Below are 24,302 nucleotides of genomic sequence, written 5' to 3'. Positions count from 1 at the left end.
AGAAACAGCTTTCCACCCTTTTATCTGTTTATTAAATCATTCGACCAATAATTAGTAAAAGTTACTGACTGGCTGTAGAAAGTAAACTTTTAATGATTAGTAAAGGGTACAAACATCTAGACAAGTTTACAGTCGAGTACAAAACTCTGAAGATGAATTTGACACTTTCTTAGAAGTTCACGTGATGCTGTTTAGTATATACATTAAAATTTTTACATTATTTTCTGTCAATCTTAGTGTCAAACCTCCACTCTCCTTCACAATCTACGGAATTCTTCTACCAGGTAGTGGGGAACGTAGTTTGTAATAGTCTGAGAAAAGAACAACAAATTTACCAAACACTGTATATTATTTTTAAAAACCTAGGAAAGAAAATATGACCATGAATTATATCACACAATAAGATAAAGAAAGGAAGCTTTGAAAGTGTAAAACACACCTTGAGGGGAATCTCTCCAAATTCTTTAAGTTCCTCTAAAAATGCTAAGCAACTGACCACGTCCACATGAACATCACCACGACCTGATCTGTAAGAAAACAACTTCTAAACTTTATAATGAATGACAGCACTATAAAACAAATTGAATCTAGAACCTGCTCTCAAGCTTATTGAAATATAATAAAAATAAAATAATTTGATATCTTTCCCAAGTAACTAAACTAAATTTTATTGTGGTTTTTGTCATTTGATAAGTAACAGTGTACAGATATTTACATAGAAGTAGGAAAAGCTATATACAAATATATTCACAAGAGTTTTTCTGTGATATTTATATAAGGTTTAAGGAGCTATTTGAAACCATAATGTGTTTTTAATAGAATCTGAAATTCTCTATACTTCCAGTTACATTCCATAGTAAGTCACAACACGAGTTGTTACAAATGGAAGACATGACATCCTATAATTTCTTGCCAAATACATCTGGTAGTGAGCCCAATAAAGTTGAGTAACATTTGTATTGTTTGATATAACAAAAAGTTTGAAACAAAATATGTTCTGAAAGTGTGGAAGTTCTATTTCATTTAATTAATATATGTTTAACACTCCTACGAAAAGACGTTTCTAGTCCTGATTTCTCCAAGCCCGTTCCCCTGGCTGTGGTTTCGCTAGATAGTAGATAGGGACAGTGGGAATCTCGTTAATCCATTCATTAATGGATTTAAATGTCAATTTCATTTAAATACAAAATTATTAGCCTAATATTAATAACCTTTCAAGTTGCTCTGGGGCCTATTAGGCCCCACTTTTCGTAGGAGTGTTAAAATTCTTTCATCGTTAGCTATTATCAACCTAACTGTGAGATCATGTTTTTCAACACATCTGTAGGAATAGATATGACAGCATCTTGGATACAAAGGTATTTAAAATCCCTTTCTTTCTCTCTTATATATTTTTGTGTTAAAAAGTCCAAAGGGGTAAAATTGGGGCAACTTCTCAAGAGCTGTAATTTTTATCAAAATAAGGGTAGTTTGGAAATCTGCCTTAAAATATATTCATAAATAATAATAAATAACAAAACTTACAAGCCTTCAGAAGATGTTTTGTTGCTATCTTAATAAGAAAGTTGTTCAACTTATTTTTTGGAACATTCTGTGTAAACTAATTGATAATTAAAGATTCCTGTGTTTTATTCTTCTGTAAGGAGTTTCCTGGTCAAACGGAACTAATCAGAAAATTACAAGGTGCATTGAAGATAAGTCTTATCAAATAATTTCCCAACTGTAAACCTCCCTAATAAGGATTTACTCCCTAGATAGGGAGATATTGAATACTGAATTATCCCAACTGTAAACCTCCCTAATAAGGATTTACTCCCTAGATAGGGAGATATTGAATACTGAATTATCCCAACTGTAAACTTCCCTAATAAGGATTTACTCCTAGATAGGAGATATTGAATACTGAATTATCCCAACTGTAAACTTCCTAATAAGGATTTACTCCTAGATAGGGAGATATTGAATACTGAATTATCCCAACTGTAAACTTCCCTAATAAGGATTTACTCCCTAGATAGGGAGATATTGAATACTGAATTATCCCAACTGTAAACTTCCCTAATAAGGATTTACTCCCTAGATAGGGAGATATTGAATACTGAATTATCCCAACTGTAAACTTCCCTAATAAGGATTTACTCCCTAGATAGGAGATATTGAATACTGAATTATCCCAACTGTAAACTCCCTAATAAGGATTTACTCCCTAGATAGGGAGATATTGAATACTGAATTATCCCAACTGTAAACCTCCCTAATAAGGATTTACTCCCTAGATAGGGAGATATTGAATACTGAATTATCCCAACTGTAAACCTCCCTAATAAGGATTTACTCCTAGATAGGAGATATTGAATACTGAATTATCCCAACTGTAAACCTCCCTAATAAGGATTTACTCCTAGATAGGAGATATTGAATACTGAATTATCCCAACTGTAAACTTCCCTAATAAGGATTTACTCCTAGATAGGAGATATTGAATACTGAATTATCCCAACTGTAAACTTCCCTAATAAGGATTTACTCCCAGATAGGGAGATATTGAATACCGAATTATCCCAACTGTAAACTTCCCTAATAAGGATTTACTCCCAGATAGGAGATATTGAATACTGAATTATCCCAACTGTAAACCTCCCTAATAAGGATTTACTCCTAGATAGGGAGATATTGAATACTGAATTATCCCAACTGTAAACCTCCTAATAAGGATTTACTCCCTAGATAGGAGATATTGAATACTGAATTATCCCAACTGTAAACCTCCCCTAATAAGGATTTACTCCCCTAGATAGGAGATATTGAATACTGAATTATCCCAACTGTAAACCTCCCTAATAAGGATTTACTCCCTAGATAGGAGATATTGAATACCGAATTATCCCAACTGTAAACTTCCCTAATAAGGATTTACTCCCAGATAGGAAAGTGGTAGATATTGAATACTGAATTATCCCAACTGTAAACTTCCCTAATAAGGATTTACTCCTAGATAGGGAGATATTGAATACTGAATTATCCCAACTGTAAACCTCCCTAATAAGGATTTACTCCCCAGATAGGGAGATATTGAATACTGAATTATCCCAACTGTAAACCTCCCTAATAAGGATTTACTCCTAGATAGGGAGATATTGAATACTGAATTATCCCAACTGTAAACCTCCCTAATAAGGATTTACTCCTAGATAGGAGATATTGAATACCGAATTATCCCAACTGTAAACTTCCCTAATAAGGATTTACTCCCTAGATAGGAGATATTGAATACTGAATTATCCCAACTGTAAACTTCCCTAATAAGGATTTACTCCCTAGATAGGGAGATATTGAATACTGAATTATCCCAACTGTAAACTTCCCTAATAAGGATTTACTCCCTAGATAGGGAAAGAGTGGTAGATATTGAATACTGAATTATCCCAACTGTAAACCTCCCTAATAAGGATTTACTCCTAGATAGGAGATATTGAATACTGAATTATCCCAACTGTAAACCTCCCTAATAAGGATTTACTCCCTAGATAGGAGATATTGAATACCGAATTATCCCAACTGTAAACCTCCCTAATAAGGATTTACTCCTAGATAGGAGATATTGAATACCGAATTATCCCAACTGTAAACTTCCCTAATAAGGATTTACTCCCTAGATAGGAGATATTGAATACTGAATTATCCCAACTGTAAACTTCCTAATAAGGATTTACTCCTAGATAGGAAAAGAGTGGAGATATTGAATACTGAATTATCCCAACTGTAAACTCCTAATAAGGATTTACTCCTAGATAGGGAGATATTGAATACTGAATTATCCCAACTGTAAACCTCCCTAATAAGGATTTACTCCCTAGATAGGGAGATATTGAATACTGAATTATCCCAACTGTAAACCTCCCTAATAAGGATTTACTCCCTAGATAGGGAGATATTGAATACTGAATTATCCCAACTGTAAACCTCCCTAATAAGGATTTACTCCCTAGATAGGGAGATATTGAATACTGAATTATCCCAACTGTAAACCTCCCTAATAAGGATTTACTCCCAGATAGGGAGATATTGAATACTGAATTATCCCAACTGTAAACTTCCCTAATAAGGATTTACTCCCCAGATAGGAGATATTGAATACTGAATTATCCCAACTGTAAACTCCCTAATAAGGATTTACTCCCTAGATAGGAGATATTGAATACCGAATTATCCCAACTGTAAACTTCCCTAATAAGGATTTACTCCCTAGATAGGGAGATATTGAATACTGAATTATCCCAACTGTAAACTTCCCTAATAAGGATTTACTCCCTAGATAGGGAAAGAGTGGTAGATATTGAATACTGAATTATCCCAACTGTAAACCTCCCTAATAAGGATTTACCCTCAGATAGGAAAGAGTGGTAGATATTGAATACTGAAGTATCCCAACTGCAAACCTCCCTAATAAGGATTTACTCCCTAGATAGGGAAAGAGTGGAAGATATTGAATACTGAATTATCCCAACTGTAAACTTCCCTAATAAGGATTTACTCCTAGATAGGAGATATTGAATACTGAATTATCCCAACTGTAAACTCCCTAATAAGGATTTACATTCCTAGATAGGAGATATTGAATACTGAATTATCCCAATTGTAAACCTCCCTAATAAGGATTTACTCCTAGATAGGAGATATTGAATACCGAATTATCCCAACTGTAAACCTCCCTAATAAGGATTTACTCCTAGATAGGGAGATATTGAATACTGAATTATCCCAACTGTAAACCTCCCTAATAAGGATTTACTCCCTAGATAGGAGATATTGAATACCGAATTATCCCAACTGTAAACCTCCCTAATAAGGATTTACTCCCAGATAGGAGATATTGAATACTGAATTATCCCAACCGTAAACTTCCCAATAAGGATTTACTCCCTAGATAGGGAAAGAGTGGTAGATATTGAATACTGAATTATCCCAACTGTAAACTTCCTAATAAGGATTTACTCCTAGATAGGAGATATTGAATACCGAATTATCCCAACTGTAAACCTCCCTAATAAGGATTTACTCCCTAGATAGGGAGATATTGAATACTGAATTATCCCAACTGTAAACCTCCCTAATAAGGATTTACTCCCTAGATAGGGAGATATTGAATACTGAATTATCCCAACTGTAAACCTCCCTAATAAGGATTTACTCCTAGATAGGAGATATTGAATACTGAATTATCCCAACTGTAAACTTCCCTAATAAGGATTTACTCCCAGATAGGAGATATTGAATACTGAATTATCCCAACTGTAAACTTCCCTAATAAGGATTTACCCCTAGATAGGAGATATTGAATACCGAATTATCCCAACTGTAAACTTCCCTAATAAGGATTTACTCCCTAGATAGGGAAAGAGTGGTAGATATTGAATACTGAATTATCCCAACTGTAAACCTCCCTAATAAGGATTTACTCCCTAGATAGGGAGATATTGAATACTGAATTATCCCAACTGTAAACCTCCCTAATAAGGATTTACTCCCTAGATAGGGAGATATTGAATACTGAATTATCCCAACTGTAAACCTCCCTAATAAGGATTTACTCCCTAGATAGGGAGATATTGAATACTGAATTATCCCAACTGTAAACTTCCCTAATAAGGATTTACTCCCAGATAGGAGATATTGAATACTGAATTATCCCAACTGTAAACTTCCTAATAAGGATTTACTCCCTAGATAGGGAAAGAGTGGTAGATATTGAATACTGAATTATCCCAACTGTAAACTTCCCTAATAAGGATTTACTCCCTAGATAGGGAGATATTGAATACTGAATTATCCCAACTGTAAACCTCCCTAATAAGGATTTACTCCCAGATAGGAGATATTGAATACTGAATTATCCCAACTGTAAACCTCCTAATAAGGATTTACTCCCCAGATAGGAGATATTGAATACTGAATTATCCCAACTGTAAACCTCCCTAATAAGGATTTACTCCTAGATAGGGAGATATTGAATACTGAATTATCCCAACTGTAAACCTCCCTAATAAGGATTTACTCCTAGATAGGGAGATATTGAATACCGAATTATCCCAACTGTAAACTTCCTAATAAGGATTTACTCCTGATAGGAGATATTGAATACTGAATTATCCCAACTGTAAACTTCCTAATAAGGATTTACTCCTAGATAGGGAGATATTGAATACTGAATTATCCCAACTGTAAACTTCCTAATAAGGATTTACTCCCTAGATAGGGAGATATTGAATACCGAATTATCCCAACTGTAAACTTCCTAATAAGGATTTACCCCTAGATAGGAAAGAGTGGTAGATATTGAATACTGAATTATCCCAACTGTAAACTTCCTAATAAGGATTTACTCCTAGATAGGGAGATATTGAATACTGAATTATCCCAACTGTAAACCTCCCTAATAAGGATTTACCCTAGATAGGAGATATTGAATACTGAATTATCCCAACTGTAAACCTCCCTAATAAGGATTTACTCCCTAGATAGGGAGATATTGAATACTGAATTATCCCAACTGTAAACCTCCCTAATAAGGATTTACTCCCTAGATAGGGAGATATTGAATACTGAATTATCCCAACTGTAAACCTCCCTAATAAGGATTTACTCCCTAGATAGGAGATATTGAATACTGAATTATCCCAACTGTAAACTTCCCTAATAAGGATTTACTCCTAGATAGGGAGATATTGGAATACTGAATTATCCCAACTGTAAACTTCCTAATAAGGATTTACTCCTCAGATAGGGAGATATTGAATACCTGAATTATCCCAACTGTAAACTTCCCTAATAAGGATTTACTCCCTAGATAGGGAGATATTGAATACTGAATTATCCCAACTGTAAACTTCCCTAATAAGGATTTACTCCCTAGATAGGGAAAGAGTGGTAGATATTGAATACTGAATTATCCCAACTGTAAACCTCCCTAATAAGGATTTACTCCCTAGATAGGGAAAGAGTGGTAGATATTGAATACTGAAGTATCCCAACTGCAAACCTCCCTAATAAGGATTTACTCCCTAGATAGGGAAAGAGTGGAAGATATTGAATACTGAATTATCCCAACTGTAAACCTCCCTAATAAGGATTTACTCCCTAGATAGGGAGATATTGAATACTGAATTATCCCAACTGTAAACTTCCCTAATAAGGATTTACTCCCTAGATAGGGAGATATTGAATACTGAATTATCCCAACTGTAAACTTCCTAATAAGGATTTACCCTAGATAGGAGATATTGAATACTGAATTATCCCAACTGTAAACTTCCCTAATAAGGATTTACTCCCAGATAGGAGATATTGAATACTGAATTATCCCAACTGTAAACCTCCCTAATAAGGATTTACTCCCTAGATAGGGAGATATTGAATACTGAATTATCCCAACTGTAAACCTCCCTAATAAGGATTTACTCCCTAGATAGGGAGATATTGAATACTGAATTATCCCAACTGTAAACCTCCCTAATAAGGATTTACTCCCTAGATAGGAGATATTGAATACTGAATTATCCCAACTGTAAACCTCCCTAATAAGGATTTACTCCCTAGATAGGAGATATTGAATACTGAATTATCCCAACTGTAAACTTCCCTAATAAGGATTTACTCCTAGATAGGGAAAGAGTGGTAGATATTGAATACCGAATTATCCCAACTGTAAACTTCCCTAATAAGGATTTACTCCCCAGATATGGGAGATATTGAATACTGAATTATCCCAACTGTAAACCTCCCTAATAAGGATTTACTCCTAGATAGGGAGATATTGGAATACTGAATTATCCCAACTGTAAACCTCCTAATAAGGATTTACTCCTAGATGGGGAGATATTGAATACTGAATTATCCCAACTGTAAACCTCCCTAATAAGGATTTACTCCCTAGATAGGAGATATTGAATACTGAATTATCCCAACTGTAAACTTCCCTAATAAGGATTTACTCCTAGATAGGGAGATATTGAATACTGAATTATCCCAACTGTAAACTTCCCTAATAAGGATTTACTCCCTAGATAGGGAGATATTGAATACTGAATTATCCCAACTGTAAACTTCCCTAATAAGGATTTACTCCCTAGATAGGGAAAGAGTGGTAGATATTGAATACTGAATTATCCCAACTGTAAACCTCCCTAATAAGGATTTACTCCTAGATAGGAGATATTGAATACTGAATTATCCCAACTGTAAACCTCCCTAATAAGGATTTACTCCCTAGATAGGAGATATTGAATACTGAATTATCCCAACTGTAAACTTCCCTAATAAGGATTTACCCCTAGATAGGAGATATTGAATACTGAATTATCCCAACTGTAAACTTCCCTAATAAGGATTTACTCCCTAGATAGGGAAAGAGTGGTAGATATTGAATACTGAATTATCCCAACTGTAAACTTCCCTAATAAGGATTTACTCCCTAGATAGGGAGATATTGAATACTGAATTATCCCAACTGTAAACCTCCTAATAAGGATTTACTCCCTAGATAGGAGATATTGAATACTGAATTATCCCAACTGTAAACCTCCCTAATAAGGATTTACTCCTAGATAGGGAGATATTGAATACTGAATTATCCCAACTGTAAACCTCCCTAATAAGGATTTACTCCTAGATAGGGAGATATTGAATACTGAATTATCCCAACTGTAAACCTCCTAATAAGGATTTACTCCCTAGATAGGGAGATATTGAATACTGAATTATCCCAACTGTAAACTTCCCTAATAAGGATTTACTCCCTAGATAGGGAGATATTGAATACTGAATTATCCCAACTGTAAACTTCCCTAATAGGATTTACTCCCTAGATAGGGAGATATTGAATACTGAATTATCCCAACTGTAAACTTCCCTAATAAGGATTTACTCCCTAGATAGGGAGATATTGAATACTGAATTATCCCAACTGTAAACTTCCCTAATAAGGATTTACTCCCTAGATAGGGAAAGAGTGGTAGATATTGAATACTGAATTATCCCAACTGTAAACCTCCCTAATAAGGATTTACTCCCTAGATAGGGAAAGAGTGGTAGATATTGAATACTGAATTATCCCAACTGCAAACCTCCCTAATAAGGATTTACTCCTAGATAGGGAAAGAGTGGAAGATATTGAATACTGAATTATCCCAACTGTAAACCTCCCTAATAAGGATTTACTCCCTAGATAGGGAGTGGTAGATATTGAATACTGAATTATCCCAACTGTAAACCTCCCTAATAAGGATTTACTCCTAGATAGGGAGATATTGAATACTGAATTATTATTTTGTTACATTAGTACTTGTTTAACATTTTATTCAGTAAATGTAAGAAGAAAAACCTTTCATTTCAAGAAGTTTGCTAATGTTTAATAATTCATGTTCAGAGTAACTTTTATATGTTCAAGTCATTGAAACATTTATAAGGTATAAAACTTTCATAATTATTATAAAAATGTAAATGTCTGTTTTATGACAGTATTTAACCAGGAACCATTATGCTGAACTGCAGTGTTTGGAAATGAAAGTTTGAAATTATTCTCAAATTGAACAGAAAACTTAATGCCAGGATGTTAATTGTTAAATATGGTTTAGCCTGATTCTTATTGTGAAATACAATACAAAGCAGCATCACCACACTACTTGTGTGAAATAAAGGTTTGATTTCACTTGTACAATTGACTAACTGCTATATTTCATTGTGGGTTCTGGGACAAAGCAGCATCACCACACTACTTGTCTGATCAGCTGTGGGAAGTCGTTTTGACTAAGGAATGTCTTCCTATTCAAGGACAATATAATAATATACAGAGTTTCCTTATCAATATAAATGTTGAAAGGCTACATTGGGCCCACTACCAGGTTCTCTATGGAAGGATTGTAATACATCATACCTTTTCTGTCTGTAACAACTAGCATATTTAACTTGACTTTGCCTATTAGGACATAAGAACCAGAAATAAATGTCATGTATAGTTAATGGTGGTCTGCAGTACAACTTTTGTTAAACTTCCTTTTCCTGCTTTGTCTTCTATTATTATTTTAAATGTTTATCATAATAATTAGATAAGAAAGAACATGGAAGTAAACTGAAACTAATTTTGTCAAGAAGGTAGTCTGGGTCATACCAGGCATATGAAATTATTTGACAAGAATCTACAGTGTGCCATACTGGGCATATGAAGTAATTTAACAAGAACGTACTGTGTGCCATACTGGGCATATGAAGTCATTTAACAAAAATGTAGTATGGATCCTGCTGGACAAATGAAGCAATTTGACAAGAATGTAGTGTGGGTCATACTGGGCATATGAAGTAATTTGACAAGAATGTAGTGTGGGTCATATTGAACACATGAAATAATTTGACAAGAATGTAGTGTGGGTCATACTGGACAAATGAAGTAATTTGACAAGAATGTAGTGTAATCATACTGGACAAATGAAGTAATTTGACAAGAATGTAGTGTGGGTCATACTGGACAAATGAAGTAATTTGACAAGAATGTAGTGTGGGTCATACTGGACAAATGAAGTAATTTGACAAGAATGTAGTGTGGGTCATACTGGACAAATGAAGTAATTTGACAACAATGTAGTGTGGATCATACTGGACAAATGAAGTAATTTGACAAGAATGTAGGGTGTCATACTGGGCATATGAAGTAATTTGACAAGAATGTAGTGTGGGTCATACTGGACAAATGAAGTAATCTGACAAGAATGTAGTGTAAGTCATACTGGACAAATGAAGTAATTTGACAACAATGTAGTGTGGGTCATACTGGACAAATGAAGTAATTTGACAACAATGTAGTGTGGGTCATACTGGACAAATGAAGTAATTTGACAAGAATCTACGGTGTGCCATACTGGGCATATGAAGTAATTTAACAAGAATGTAGTGTGTGCCATACTGGGCATATGAAGTCATTTAACAAAAATGTAGTATGGATCCTGCTGGACAAATTAATCAATTTGACAAGAATGTAGTGTGGGTCATACTGGACAAATGAAGTAATTTGACAAGAATGTAGTGTGGGTCATACTGGACAAATGAAGTAATTTGACAAGAATGTAGTGTGGGTCATACTGGACAAATGAAGTAATTTGACAAGAATGTAGTGTGGGTCATACTGGACAAATGAAGTAATTTGACAAGAATGTAGTGTGGGTCATACTGGACAAATGAAGTAATTTGACAAGAATGTAGTGTGGGTCATACTGGACAAATGAAGTAATTTGACAAGAATGTAGTGTGGGTCATACTGGACAAATGGAGTAATTTGACAAGAATGTAGTGTGGGTCATACTGGACAAATGGAGTAATTTGACAAGAATGTAGTGTGAGTCATACTGGACAAATGAAGTAATTTGACAAGAATGTAGTGTGGGTCATACTGGGCATATGAAGTAATTTGACAAGAATGTAGTGTGGGTCATACTGGTCAAATGGAGTAATTTGACAAGAATGTAGTGTGGATCATACTGGACAAATGAAGTAATTTGACAAGAATGTAGGGCGTCATACTGGGCATATGAAGTAATTTGACAAGAATGTAGTGTGGGTCATACTGGGCATATGAAGTAATTTGACAAAAATGTAGTGTGGGTCATACTGGACAAATGAAGTAATCTGACAAGAATGTAGTGTAAGTCATACTGGACAAATGAAGTAATTTGACAACAATGTAGTGTGGGTCATACTGGACAAATGAAGTAATTTGACAACAATGTAGTGTGGGTCATACTGGACAAATGAAATAATTTGACAAGAAGGTAGTGTGGGTCATACTGGGCATATGAAGTAATTTGACAAAAATGTAGTGTGGGTCATATTGAACACATGAAATAATTTGACAAAAATGTAGTGTGGGTCATATTGAACACATGAAATAATTTGACAAGAAGGTAGTGTGGGTCATACTGGGCATATGAAGTAATTTGACAAAAATGTAGTGTGGGTCACACTGAGCACATAACATACAAAGAGAGTTTAAAATAATTTACAGTGATAATATTGAGCACATATAAAGTCACTTGGCAAGAAAGCAGTGTGACTTGTACTGAACACAAGTCATCTGGTAAGAAAACTAGAATGGCTCATTTTATGTAACAATAGACACTTCACAAAAACAATTTTTTGTAATGAGCTTAACATGTGAAGAAAAGTTCCATTCTTAGGTTAGATTTTTATTTGAATCATGAGGAAATTTATCCTCTCCTTGGAACACAAAAGATACATGTGGAATTAGTAAATTTATCCTCTCCTTGGAACACAAAAGATACATGAGGAATTAGTAAATTTATCCTCTCCTTGGAACACAAAAGATACCTGATAAGAATAAAACTGATAAACGTGGAAATATCCAAAGACACCACAGTAAGCTAAGTATTATGATAACTACAAATAATATATTTTGAACATATTTAATTAACTAAGCTCATTACTAGGTATATATTTTTAGTTATGTGTTTATTCAAAAGGTAATAATCACAATAATTATTTTGAAACACTGAATAAAACGAATATGCTATTAAATGTATATTGAAATTCTGAGTCACGTTGTTAAACTGACACATCACCAGCCTACCAAATTAACTTATTTTGTCATAATTAAATTTAGTCAAATCAACATACCCTGTATTAGACTCCACGACTGATTTAACCCACTGACCGATGTAGGTCAAGTACTTTTCAGTGTTATCTTGATGAAATTGACGAAGGAAAGTAAGCGTGCCAATAACAAAAGGGAATCCATCAACTGGTTCTACTCCTTTCCTACTAACCAGTCCTCCTAAGATAAAAATATAGAATAAATACACTTACAACAGTAAATTACTTACATACATTCATATATTTGAAATAGAAGATATTTCAAATAAAATGTACCTCCGTCCGTAAGCAAGTATAGAACAAACTAACAACCAGTAAGTGTTGTGGCTTGATGGACATGAATAGAGAACAAACCAATGATCAATTAGTTGAGGAGCTTGATAAAGATGAACAAACTAATGACAAGTTAGTGTAGTAGCTTAATGAAGATGAACAGAGAGCAAACCAATGATCAATTAATGTAGTAGCTTGATGAAGATGAACAGAGAGCAAGACAATGATCAATTAGTGTAGTAGCTTGATGAAGATGAACAGAGAACAAACTTATGACAAGTTAGTGTAGCAGCTTGATGAAGATGAACAGAGAACAAACTTATGACAAGTTAGTGTAGCAGCTTGATGAAGATGAACAGAGAACAAACTTATGACAAGTTAGTGTAGCAGCTTGATGAAGATGAACAGAGAACAAACTTATGACAAGTTAGTGTAGCAGCTTGATAAAGAACAACAGAGAGCAAACCAATGATCAATTAGTGTAGTAGCTTGTTGAAGATGAACAGAGAGCAAACCAATGACAAGTTAGTGTAGCAGCTTGATGAAGATGAACACAGAACAAACTAATGACAAGTTAGTGTAGCAGCTTGATGAAGATGAACACAGAACAAACTAATGACAAGTTAGTGTAGCAGCTTGATGAAGATGAACACAGAACAAACTAATGACAAGTTAGTGTAGCAGCTTGATGAAGATGAACAGAGAGCACGACAATGATCAATTAATGTAGCAGCTTGATGAAGATGAACACAGAACAAACTAATGACAAGTTAGTGTAGCAGCTTGATGAAGATGAACACAGAACAAACTAATGACAAGTTAGTGTAGCAGCTTGATGAAGATGAACACAGAACAAACCAATGACAAGTTAGTGTAGCAGCTTGATGAAGATGAACACAGAACAAACTAATGACAAGTTAGTGTAGCAGCTTGATGAAGATGAACAGAGAGCACGACAATGATCAATTAGTGTAGCAGCTTGATGAAGATGAACACAGAACAAACTAATGACAAGTTAGTGTAGCAGCTTGATGAAGATGAACACAGAACAAACCAATGACAAGTTAGTGTAGCAGCTTGATGAAGATGAACACAGAACAAACTAATGACAAGTTAGTGTAGCAGCTTGATGAAGATGAACAGAGAACAAACTAATGACTAGTTAGTGTAGCAGCTTGATGAAGATGAACAGAGAGCAAACGACAATGATCAATTAGTGTAGCAGCTTGATGAAGATGAACACAGAACAAACTAATGACAAGTTAGTGTAGCAGCTTGATAAAGATGAATAGAGAACAAACTAATGACAAGTTAGTGTAGCAGCTTGATGAAGATGAATAGAGAGCAAACGAATGACAAGTTAGTGAAGCAGCTTGATGAAGATGAACAGAGCAAACAATGGCAAGTTAGTGTAGTAGCCTGATGAAGATGAACAGAGAACAAACTAATGACGAGTAGTGTAGTAGCTTGATGAAGATGAACAGAGAACAAACTAATGATCAATTAGTGTAGCAGCTTGATGAAGATTAACAGAGAACAAACTAATGACAAGTTAGTGTAGCAGCTTGATGGATATGAACAGAGAGTAAACCAATGATTAATTAGTGTAGTAGCTTGTTGAAGATGAAGAGAGAGCAAACTAATGACAAGTTAGTGTAGCAGCTTGATGAAGATGAACACAGAACAAACTTATGACAAGTTAGTGTAGCAGCTTGATGAAGATGAACAGAGAGCAAGACAATGATTAATTAGTGTAGTAGCTTGATGAAGATGAACAGAGAACAAACTTATGACAAGTTAGTGTAGCAGCTTGATGAAGATGAACACAGAACAAACTAATGACTAATTAGTGTAGTAGCTTGTTGAAGATGAAGAGAGAGCAAACCAACAACAAGTTAGTGTAGCAGCTTGATGAAGATGAACACAGAACAAACTTATGACAAGTTAGTGTAGCAGCTTGATGAAGATGAACAGAGAGCAAGACAATGATTAATTAGTGTAGTAGCTTGATGAAGATGAACAGAGAACAAACTTATGACAAGTTAGTGTAGCAGCTTGATGAAGATGAACACAGAACAAACTAATGACAAGTTAGTGTAGCAGCTTGATGAAGATGAATAGAGAGCAAACAAATGACAAGTTAGTGAAGCAGCTTGATGAAGATGAACAGAGCAAACAATGGCAAGTTAGTGTAGTAGCCTGATGAAGATGAACAGAGAACAAACTAATGACGAGTAGTGTAGTAGCTTGATGAAGATGAACAGAGAACAAACTAATGATCAATTAGTGTAGCAGCTTGATGAAGATTAACAGAGAACAAACTAATGACAAGTTAGTGTAGCAGCTTGATGGATATGAACAGAGAGTAAACCAATGATTAATTAGTGTAGTAGCTTGTTGAAGATGAAGAGAGAGCAAACTAATGACAAGTTAGTGCAGTAGCTTGATGAAGCTGAACATAGAACAAACTAATGATCAATTAGTGTAGCAGCTTGATGGATATGAACAGAGAGTAAACCAATGATTAATTAGTGTAGTAGCTTGTTGAAGATGAAGAGAGAGCAAACCAACAACAAGTTAGTGTAGCAGCTTGATGAAGATGAACACAGAACAAACTTATGACAAGTTAGTGTAGCAGCTTGATGAAGATGAACAGAGAGCAAGACAATGATTAATTAGTGTAGTAGCTTGATGAAGATGAACAGAGAACAAACTTATGACAAGTTAGTGTAGCAGCTTGATGAAGATGAACACAGAACAAACTTATGACAAGTTAGTGTAGTAGCTTGATGAAGATGAACAGAGAACAAACTAATGACTAGTTAAAAACGTTACAGCATTGTTTGCTCCTCTACATAAAAATTTTCTCAACCCAAACTAGCCGTTTTTACATATATATTTTTCACGAAAATGGGGGTTTTCTCGTCATCACTAATGACTAGTTAGTGTAGCAGGCTGATGAAGATGAATAGAAAATGGATGACATTTTCATTTAGTTAACCCTAGCATTATTAGGCTGATATCAATCAACTCTTTAAACACGATCTTACCAAGACATCTCATAAAGCTAATTCTAGAATTCCAAGGTTAATTACAGTTTTATCACAACCTAGGTTGTCAGAAAATATGTGAGAAGAAATAATTACAACTTACATAACTTACAAAGATTTCAATTACATACTTTTACAGCTTCTATCCAAGTGCTGTTTTGTGTAAAGGAGTACTTAAATTTTCAAATGTTCTTACCAAGGCTTTTGACATAAGTTAGTTTAGGGAGCAGAGACACTGTGAAGAGAAACATAAAAAGAGCAAGGTGTTGTAGTGGTTTGGGTGTGATGTAAATCTGAAAAATTCAAAAAGTCCAATGAACATTTGATTTCCATTTATTTATTACTATAGTTTTTATGTTTGGTTTTTTTTCCTGTCCATTAACTGCATTCCTTACATCTATGAAAGTAATTCATCTCATATTTAAAATTTTATATACATGCGTTATAGAGACATCTTACTGTATTAAAATCACAAAAGTCTTGTAATATGGAAAGAACATATTCAAAATAAAGTGTACTTGCTTCCAGTGAATTCAACAACTATGGTTACCCACACACTGAGTTACTACATTTTAATTTTTCCAAATTTAAAGGATTGATGATATTTGAATTTAACAGATTTCAGGTTTACTGTCAATATTTTACTAAATTACAACTATCCATAAACAATACTGTCACCTTTAGTAAATTTTAAATAAAATAGAAGATCCAAAATGCTTTGGGAGTTATTACCACAAAATATTTTATCTAAAAATTATATTCTTTTATTTAAAAAATAAATTATCTTTTTTAAACAACCACTCATTCACAAACTTGTCATAACTCAATATTCTTAAAATTTATAAAGACTAATGGCTATGGTTTGTAAGTTCACACAGACATCTTGGTTTTGGTTTATAAAAGAACAACATTTAAACTTATTACCTTGGCTAGAGGATTTGATATGCCAGCCCAGTCTAAGTAACAAGACAGTTCATACAGCAAAGGATTGTCTTCTTTAGGATAAGGTTTACTGGGATCTTTATAGTGTGCTTCTATACCAGCTAACAAAGCCCTGCAATATACAACTCAAAATAAAAAAAAATTAAACTAGAACTTTTTGGAAATACTACCTTTATTGGACGAATTTGTTGAAATGGTGTGGCCATCACAATTATTATAACTGACATGGACTCTGGGCTTGCTAACTTTACTGCATGAATTTGATGACATGGTTTGGCCATTACAGTTACTATAACTGACATAGACACTGGGCCTGCTACCTTTACTAGATGAATTTGATGACATGGTGTGACCATCATAATTATTATGACTGACCTGAACTCTGGGCCTGCTACCTTTACTAGATGAATTTGATGACATGGTGTGACCATCATAATTATTATGACTGACCTGAACTCTGGGCCTGCTACCTTTACTGAATGAATTTGATGACATGGTGTGATCGTCACAATTATTATAACTGACATGGACTCTGGGCCTACTACATTTACTGGATAAATTTGATGACATGGTGTGGCTATGACAATTATTATAACTGACATGGACTATGGAAAGTGGTACTTTGCTGGATGAATTTGATGACATGGTGTGATCATCACAATTATTATAACTGACCTGGACTCTGGGCCTGCTACCTTTACTGGATGAATCTGATGACATGGTGTGGCCATCAGAATTATTATAACTGACCTGGACTCTGGGCCTGCTACCTTTACTGGATGAATCTGATGACATGGTGTGGCCATCAGAATTATTATAACTGACCTGGACTCTGGGCCTACTATCTTTACTGGATAAATTTTATGGCATGGTGTGATCATCACAATTACACTCTGTAACAAAACTAAGCTTCTCTGTGCTTAGTTTCACGTAGAGAAAATTTTTAATTTTCTCAGATGTTTTATGCTATATTATGTATAATCAGTAGAAAATCAAACTCTTTAATCTGTGAAGTGACATTGTTTTCTGTATGGAGAGTTGTCTATTTCATCATTAATTTCAAATTTATTGTTGTCGGAATCACACCAACAAGCTTAATAAATTTGTTAAGGTTCTTATGACAGTTAGAAACCCAGAAAAATTATGATAGTTATATATTCGTTTTCATTTTGCATGTTATTAGGTGTATTATTTAATTCAAAAAAAGATGTAATGTAGTAGTACCATAAATATAAAAAGTAGGTTTGAGTTTCACTGATAGTCAACAAAAAACATGGTCCAGGTAACAATTATTATTTTTCATATGTATTCTTTATTATAAAAATAACTAAAATGTAAAAATTAAAAAGTTATGAGGTTAGGTCAGGTAAGATAATGAAAAATAGATAATAATAATAATAATAATAAAAGTACATATGAATAGATACATTCTATTAAACGTTTTAACTATTTAAAATAAATAACTGTGGTTTCGTGTTACATTTTGCAGTTATTCTAGAAAGTAAAAATCTGAAAATTTAGATTTCTTATGGTGATGAAAGGTAGGTCAAACCATCCCAGTCTCTATTGAGGTAACATAAAAAATATGACATTTGACAAAAACAAGTTTGATATTTATGAGTTACAAAAATTGAATTTGAAAATTTTTCATATGAAGAAAGGTAATTTTAATCTTAACATGAAAATCACTTTCCATTCAGATCAGTCAACATTCTGACTCTGTATACTTGGAGACAATTTTTTGATCTTTTGTCTACAAAAGACAATGTTCACTGAAAGCTTGCCATATTTTGTGAGCATTCATTACATATTTTCAGAGTTAAAACAATTTACAACATGTACATCTTTATGGTTACAAGTTATTTACATGGCAGTTAGAAAGTCTTGTAAAATACAGGGGCCTGTTGAGAAAGGCTTAATTGTCTGTTCAAATAGTTTATGATTCCTCTAATCTAGTCTGGATGATACATCAGTTAAAAAATTTTATTGTTCCTATCAAAGTACATTATATATTGACATTTCAATTCATTACTTCCTGTGCAAAAATATATTTTTCTTTATTGTTGAGCCACGTACAATCATGCCATATTTTGTTGTAAGGTGCTCTTTTCTCTCATGCACCATTTGAATCAGAGCTATGAAAACAGTAGACATTTACAGAGGTAAAAGTTGAAAGTTTGAGTAAAAATATGCTTTTTCACTGGCACTTGGTAGTTGTAATCAAACCTGATAAGATATGAAACATTTGCATAAAAGAGAGAAACTAAATGATGTCTTTTGACTTTTGGGCTTATCACAATTGTATCTCTTATAAAATGAATGATGTCTTTTGGGCTTATCACTATTGTATGTCTCATAAAATTAATGATGTCTTTTGGGCTTATCACTATTGTATCTCTTGTAAAATTAATGATGTCTTTTGGGCTTGTCACTATTGTATCTCTTATAAAACTAATGATGTCTTTTGGGCTTATCACTATTGTATCTCTTATAAAATTAATGATGTCTTTTGGACTTATCACTATTGTATGTCTTATAAAATTTACTACAGCTAAAAATTAATATTTTATATTAATTCTCTCCTGGCCAGAAAAAGTCTCACCATTACACCTGGAATGTTGCCTTGTCACAATAGAAACATTTAACGAAACTAAGAAATAATTTATGGTATCTAGTTTCAACTTAACAGATGCAAATCATTTGCTTTTTCAACATATTTTTCTTTAAGTCATGAAATGCTCAAAATTTTGTTGTAAAAATACATCACAGAATTTTAATTTTGTGTCTCCTGCTGTTGATAAGTTACATTTCCACTTTATATATTAAGTCAGTTTCACTGTGGTTGATATTATATTCAATTTACTTGGGTTACTGAGGTATTTCACCCCTTCCAACTCACATGATAAAAATATTATCAGGCCAGGTAATATTTTTACAGAGACTAGTTTATAGTTAACATACACAGAATTTATTTTCAAGAGTATATTATTTTATTTATGTGTATAGTTTAAATACAGTAAACTTACATTCAATACATTATTATTTAAGTCACTTTAATGTTTTATGTCATCTACTGTCCTTGCTAAACCTAATTGAGTTTACCTGATGTCTTGTCATAAAATGAAATACCTGTAGTTTTGGAACAAAAACAATTTACCATGAAAACATTTTCAGGAATATCCAAAGAAACTGTAAAAACTTTCAGATCTGTAGTTTGTTCCTCTAAACTTTCCCATCAGGTTCCACTGTTTATCTTTAAAGGAACATGGTCATTATCTCTTAGACAACCTTTCTCATTCTATATTGATGTCAATTGTTTATAATCTGCTCTGTACAGTTGTACTGAAGCCTTTCCTAAACTTTTTAAGTAGTTATTAAAGTTGCATGCTGCGAGATCATAAAAGGGTGGGTCCAAGATCACACACTAGTAAAATCAGTGAAAACAAATGGATAATACTATTCACAATGGATGACACTTTCTTATTAAATACAAACCAATACTCTGGGATGATCAGGAGAGTTCTAAAACGTTTAATGAAGTGCAATGTTTACAGACAAGACACTTTGGAGCTACATAAAAAATACAAGTTTGAAATATTTGTCATCTGTCTTTGCAAATTACAATAAATAAACATTACAAAATTATCATGCACCAATATGAATATTTTTGAATTAGAAATTAGTGAAATATGAGTTAGAATTACGTTGTTTCCTTAAAATTTGAAATTTAGATAAATACTTGAAAACTGAAAGTTCCTCACCTGTTGTGATAGTGTTAATGTTATATTTTGGTATGCTATATAGTTTTTCTGTGGGAGCTATTGAAAAAGTAGGAATCTACTTTCAAAAACAGTTTATAAGTGAAATGTGTATGTAAATCCAAAACCATGTATCTTACTGTACTTAAGAGTGTCATTTAACACATCATATTTAAAACATTATTTGTAATGCATGTACACTGACAATAGGCAATGTTTTGTACCTTTAGATTCTACTTATACAACTGAATGAAAAAAGTATTAAAACTGTTTGCTTGACTTGTCAATCATCTATTATTTCATCAAGCTACAAAATGCAATAAAAAATGAGAAACCCAATTATTCACTGTTTATAAGAGAAACAGGAACATTTCTCAGCTTAATTGTATAACATCAGTTCATCACTTATAATTTTAATAAATTACAACATAAGAAAACATACAAATATTGATTCATGATCTATATAACTGAAATTACCTTGTGTTTAATTCAAACTTACATCATTCAACTTCATAAAAATCAGAAACACTTACTCGTTCATGGTCTGAAGAGCACTTGCCAAATGTTTGGAGTCAAACTTACAAGTTGTGTTTAATTCAAACTTAATTTGCCTTCTCAACAACTGCATCTGTCCAACCTGGAGAACAGAATAAAAGTTGCAAATGGAGAAAAATCTAAACCAAAATTATGTTGTTATGAAACGAATAACATTTGTAATTAAAATAGCTGGCAAACATGAAATAAGCTTAATAAACGCATTTATAAAATTTTCATGACAACCAAACAGCAGTATTTATTTTGTTTGTTGTTAAGCTTAAAAACTGTGCAAAAGGTTATCTGTAATGTGCCCACCATGAGCAGAAAGCAACATACATCTACTACACTGTAACAAAATGTTCTTCTTTTAGAGACAACCACCATAAGTTCATGTTAAATCTAAAACACATGGATTTGTTTTCTAATCTAAAATACAACTCATTTAAAGATAACTTTTCACTCTAATACTTCCCCCTTTTTTGAATATCTTGCAACATATTCAAGATACAACTTTGATCAGTTTCTTCAGAATATCTTGCAACATATTCAAGATACAACTTTGATCAGTTTCTTCAGAATATCTTGCAACATATTCAAGATACAACTTTGATCAGTTTCTTCAGAATATCTTGCAACATATTCAAGATACAACTTTGATCAGTTTCTTCAGAATATCTTGCAACATATTCAAGATACAACTTTGATCAGTTTCTTCAGAATATCTTGCAACATATTCAAGATACAACTTTGATCAGTTTCTTCAGAATATCTTGTAACATATTCAAGATACAACTTTGATCAGTTTCTTCAGAATATCTTGCAACATATTCAAGATACAACTTTGATCAGTTTCTTCAGAATATCTTGCAACATATTCAAGATACAAGTTTGATCAGTTTCTTCAGAATATCTTCTAACATATTCAAGATACAACTTTGATCAGTTTCTTCAGAATATCTTGCAACATATTCAACATACAACTTTGATCAGTTTCTTCAGAATATCTTCTAACATATTCAAGATACAACTTTGATCAGTTTCTTCAGAATATCTTGCAACATATTCAAGATACAACTTTGATCAGTTTCTTCAGAATATCTTGCAACATATTCAACATACAACTTTGATCAGTTTCTTCAGAATATCTTCTAACATATTCAAGATACAACTTTGATCAGTTTCTTCAGAATATCTTCTAACATATTCAAGATACAACTTTGATCAGTTTCTTCAGAATATCTTCTAACATATTCAAGATACAACTTTGATCAGTTTCTTCAGAATATCTTGCAACATATTCAAGATACAACTTTGATCAGTTTCTTCAGAATATCTTGTAACATATTCAAGATACAACTTTGATCAGTTTCTTCAGAATATCTTGTAACATATTCAAGATACAACTTTGATCAGTTTCTTCAGAATATCTTGCAACATATTCAACATACAATTTTGATCAGTTTCTTCAGAATATCTTCTAACATATTCAAGATACAACTTTGATCAGTTTTATTCACTAGGTTAACACTGATATTTTGTGGTCCAGATTTTATAACAGAAGCACACAAAAACATGATTCAAAATTGGTAATGTTATTTCATTTACTCTACAGATTTTTAGTCAAACTCTAGCTTATTTTCTCCTGTGTACTTAGAATTGTGCTACAAACAGTTCAAACTTTGTTTATTTTTGTACCAAGTAAATAACAACAGTATACAAAGGTGAGAACCATAAATTTCACTATCACTGGAATAGTTATGCTAACTCATGTATCATTAAGACTGCTGGTAAGGGTATTAAAACTTTTATTAAAATAAAGTAGAGAACAACGTTTCAACCTTATTTTAATAAACGTTTTAATACCCATACCAGCAGTCTTGAGATACATTTTACTTCAAGTGGGTTTCATCACCACTATGCTAACCCACTTCAGTAATTATAGTGTAAGCCTTACTCTTTTCACAAACTTCTATAATAATAATAATAACAATTTAACTGGTTTATTGTGCACAATAAGTATTATAATGTAAGCCGTGCTCTTTTCACAAACTTCTATAATAATAATAATAACAATTTAACTGGTTTATTGTGCACAATAAGTATTATAATGTAAGCCTTACTCTTTTCACAAACTTCTATAATAATAATAATAACAATTTAACTGGTTTATTGTGCACAATAAGTATTATAATGTAAGCCGTGCTCTTTTCACAAACTTCTATAATAATAATAATAACAATTTAACTGGTTTATTGTGCACAATAAGTATTATAATGCAAGCCGTGCTCTTTTCACAAAATTCTATAATAAAAATAATTTAACTGGTTAATTGTGCACAATAAGTATTATAACGTAAGCCTTACTCTTTTCACAAACCTCTATAATAATAAAAATAATTTAACTGGTTAATTTTGCACAATAAGTATTATAATGTAAGCCTTACTCTTTTCACAAACTTCTATAATAATAATAATAACAATTTAACTGGTTTATTGTGCACAATAAGTATTATAATGCAAGCCGTGCTCTTTCCACAAAGTTCTATAATAATAATAATAACAATTTAACTGGTTTATTGTGCACAATAAGTATTATAATGTAAGCCGTGCTCTTTTCACAAACTTCTATAATAATAATAACAATTTAACTGGTTTATTGTGCACAATAAGTATTATAATGTAAGCCTTGCTCTTTTCACAAACTTCTATAATAATAATAACAATTTAACTGGTTTATTGTACACAATAAGTATTATAATGCAAGCCGTGCTCTTTTCACAAACTTCTATAATAATAATAACAATTTAACTGGTTTATTGTGCACAATAAGTATTATAATGTAAGCCGTGCTCTTTTCACAAACTTCTATAATAAAAATAATAATAACAATTTAACTGGTTAATTGTGCACAATAAGTATTATAATGTAAACCTTGCTCTTTTCACAAACGTCTATAATAATAATAATAACAATTTAACCGGTTTATTGTGCACAATAAGTATTATTATGTAAACCTTGCTCTTTCCACAAAATTCTATAATAAAAATAATTTAACTGGTTTATTGTGCACAATAAGTATTATAATGCAA

General features: G+C 32.7%; 1 protein-coding gene across 1 annotated transcript; it reads right to left on the bottom strand.

Moving 5' to 3' along the window:
* Window positions 1–9: 9 nt before the first annotated feature.
* On the bottom strand, window positions 10–21,343 carry LOC143241935 (WASH complex subunit 5-like). Its single transcript, XM_076485249.1, has 6 exons — window positions 21,211–21,343; window positions 16,902–17,031; window positions 16,174–16,270; window positions 12,679–12,835; window positions 440–527; window positions 10–311 (listed from the first exon to the last, which is right to left on the bottom strand). The coding sequence occupies exons 1-6, from the start codon at window positions 21,303–21,305 to the stop codon at window positions 258–260; spliced, it is 621 nt and encodes a 206-aa protein (XP_076341364.1). The 5' UTR covers window positions 21,306–21,343; the 3' UTR covers window positions 10–257.
* Between the last annotated feature and the right edge of the window lie 2,959 nt (window positions 21,344–24,302).

This window comes from Tachypleus tridentatus, unplaced genomic scaffold (assembly GCF_004210375.1).
Source record: "Tachypleus tridentatus isolate NWPU-2018 unplaced genomic scaffold, ASM421037v1 Hic_cluster_1, whole genome shotgun sequence".
Lineage (NCBI taxonomy): Eukaryota > Metazoa > Arthropoda > Merostomata > Xiphosura > Limulidae > Tachypleus > Tachypleus tridentatus.
The sequence above is the reverse complement of the archived record's forward strand: the minus strand, read 5'-3'. Positions and strand labels throughout refer to the sequence as shown.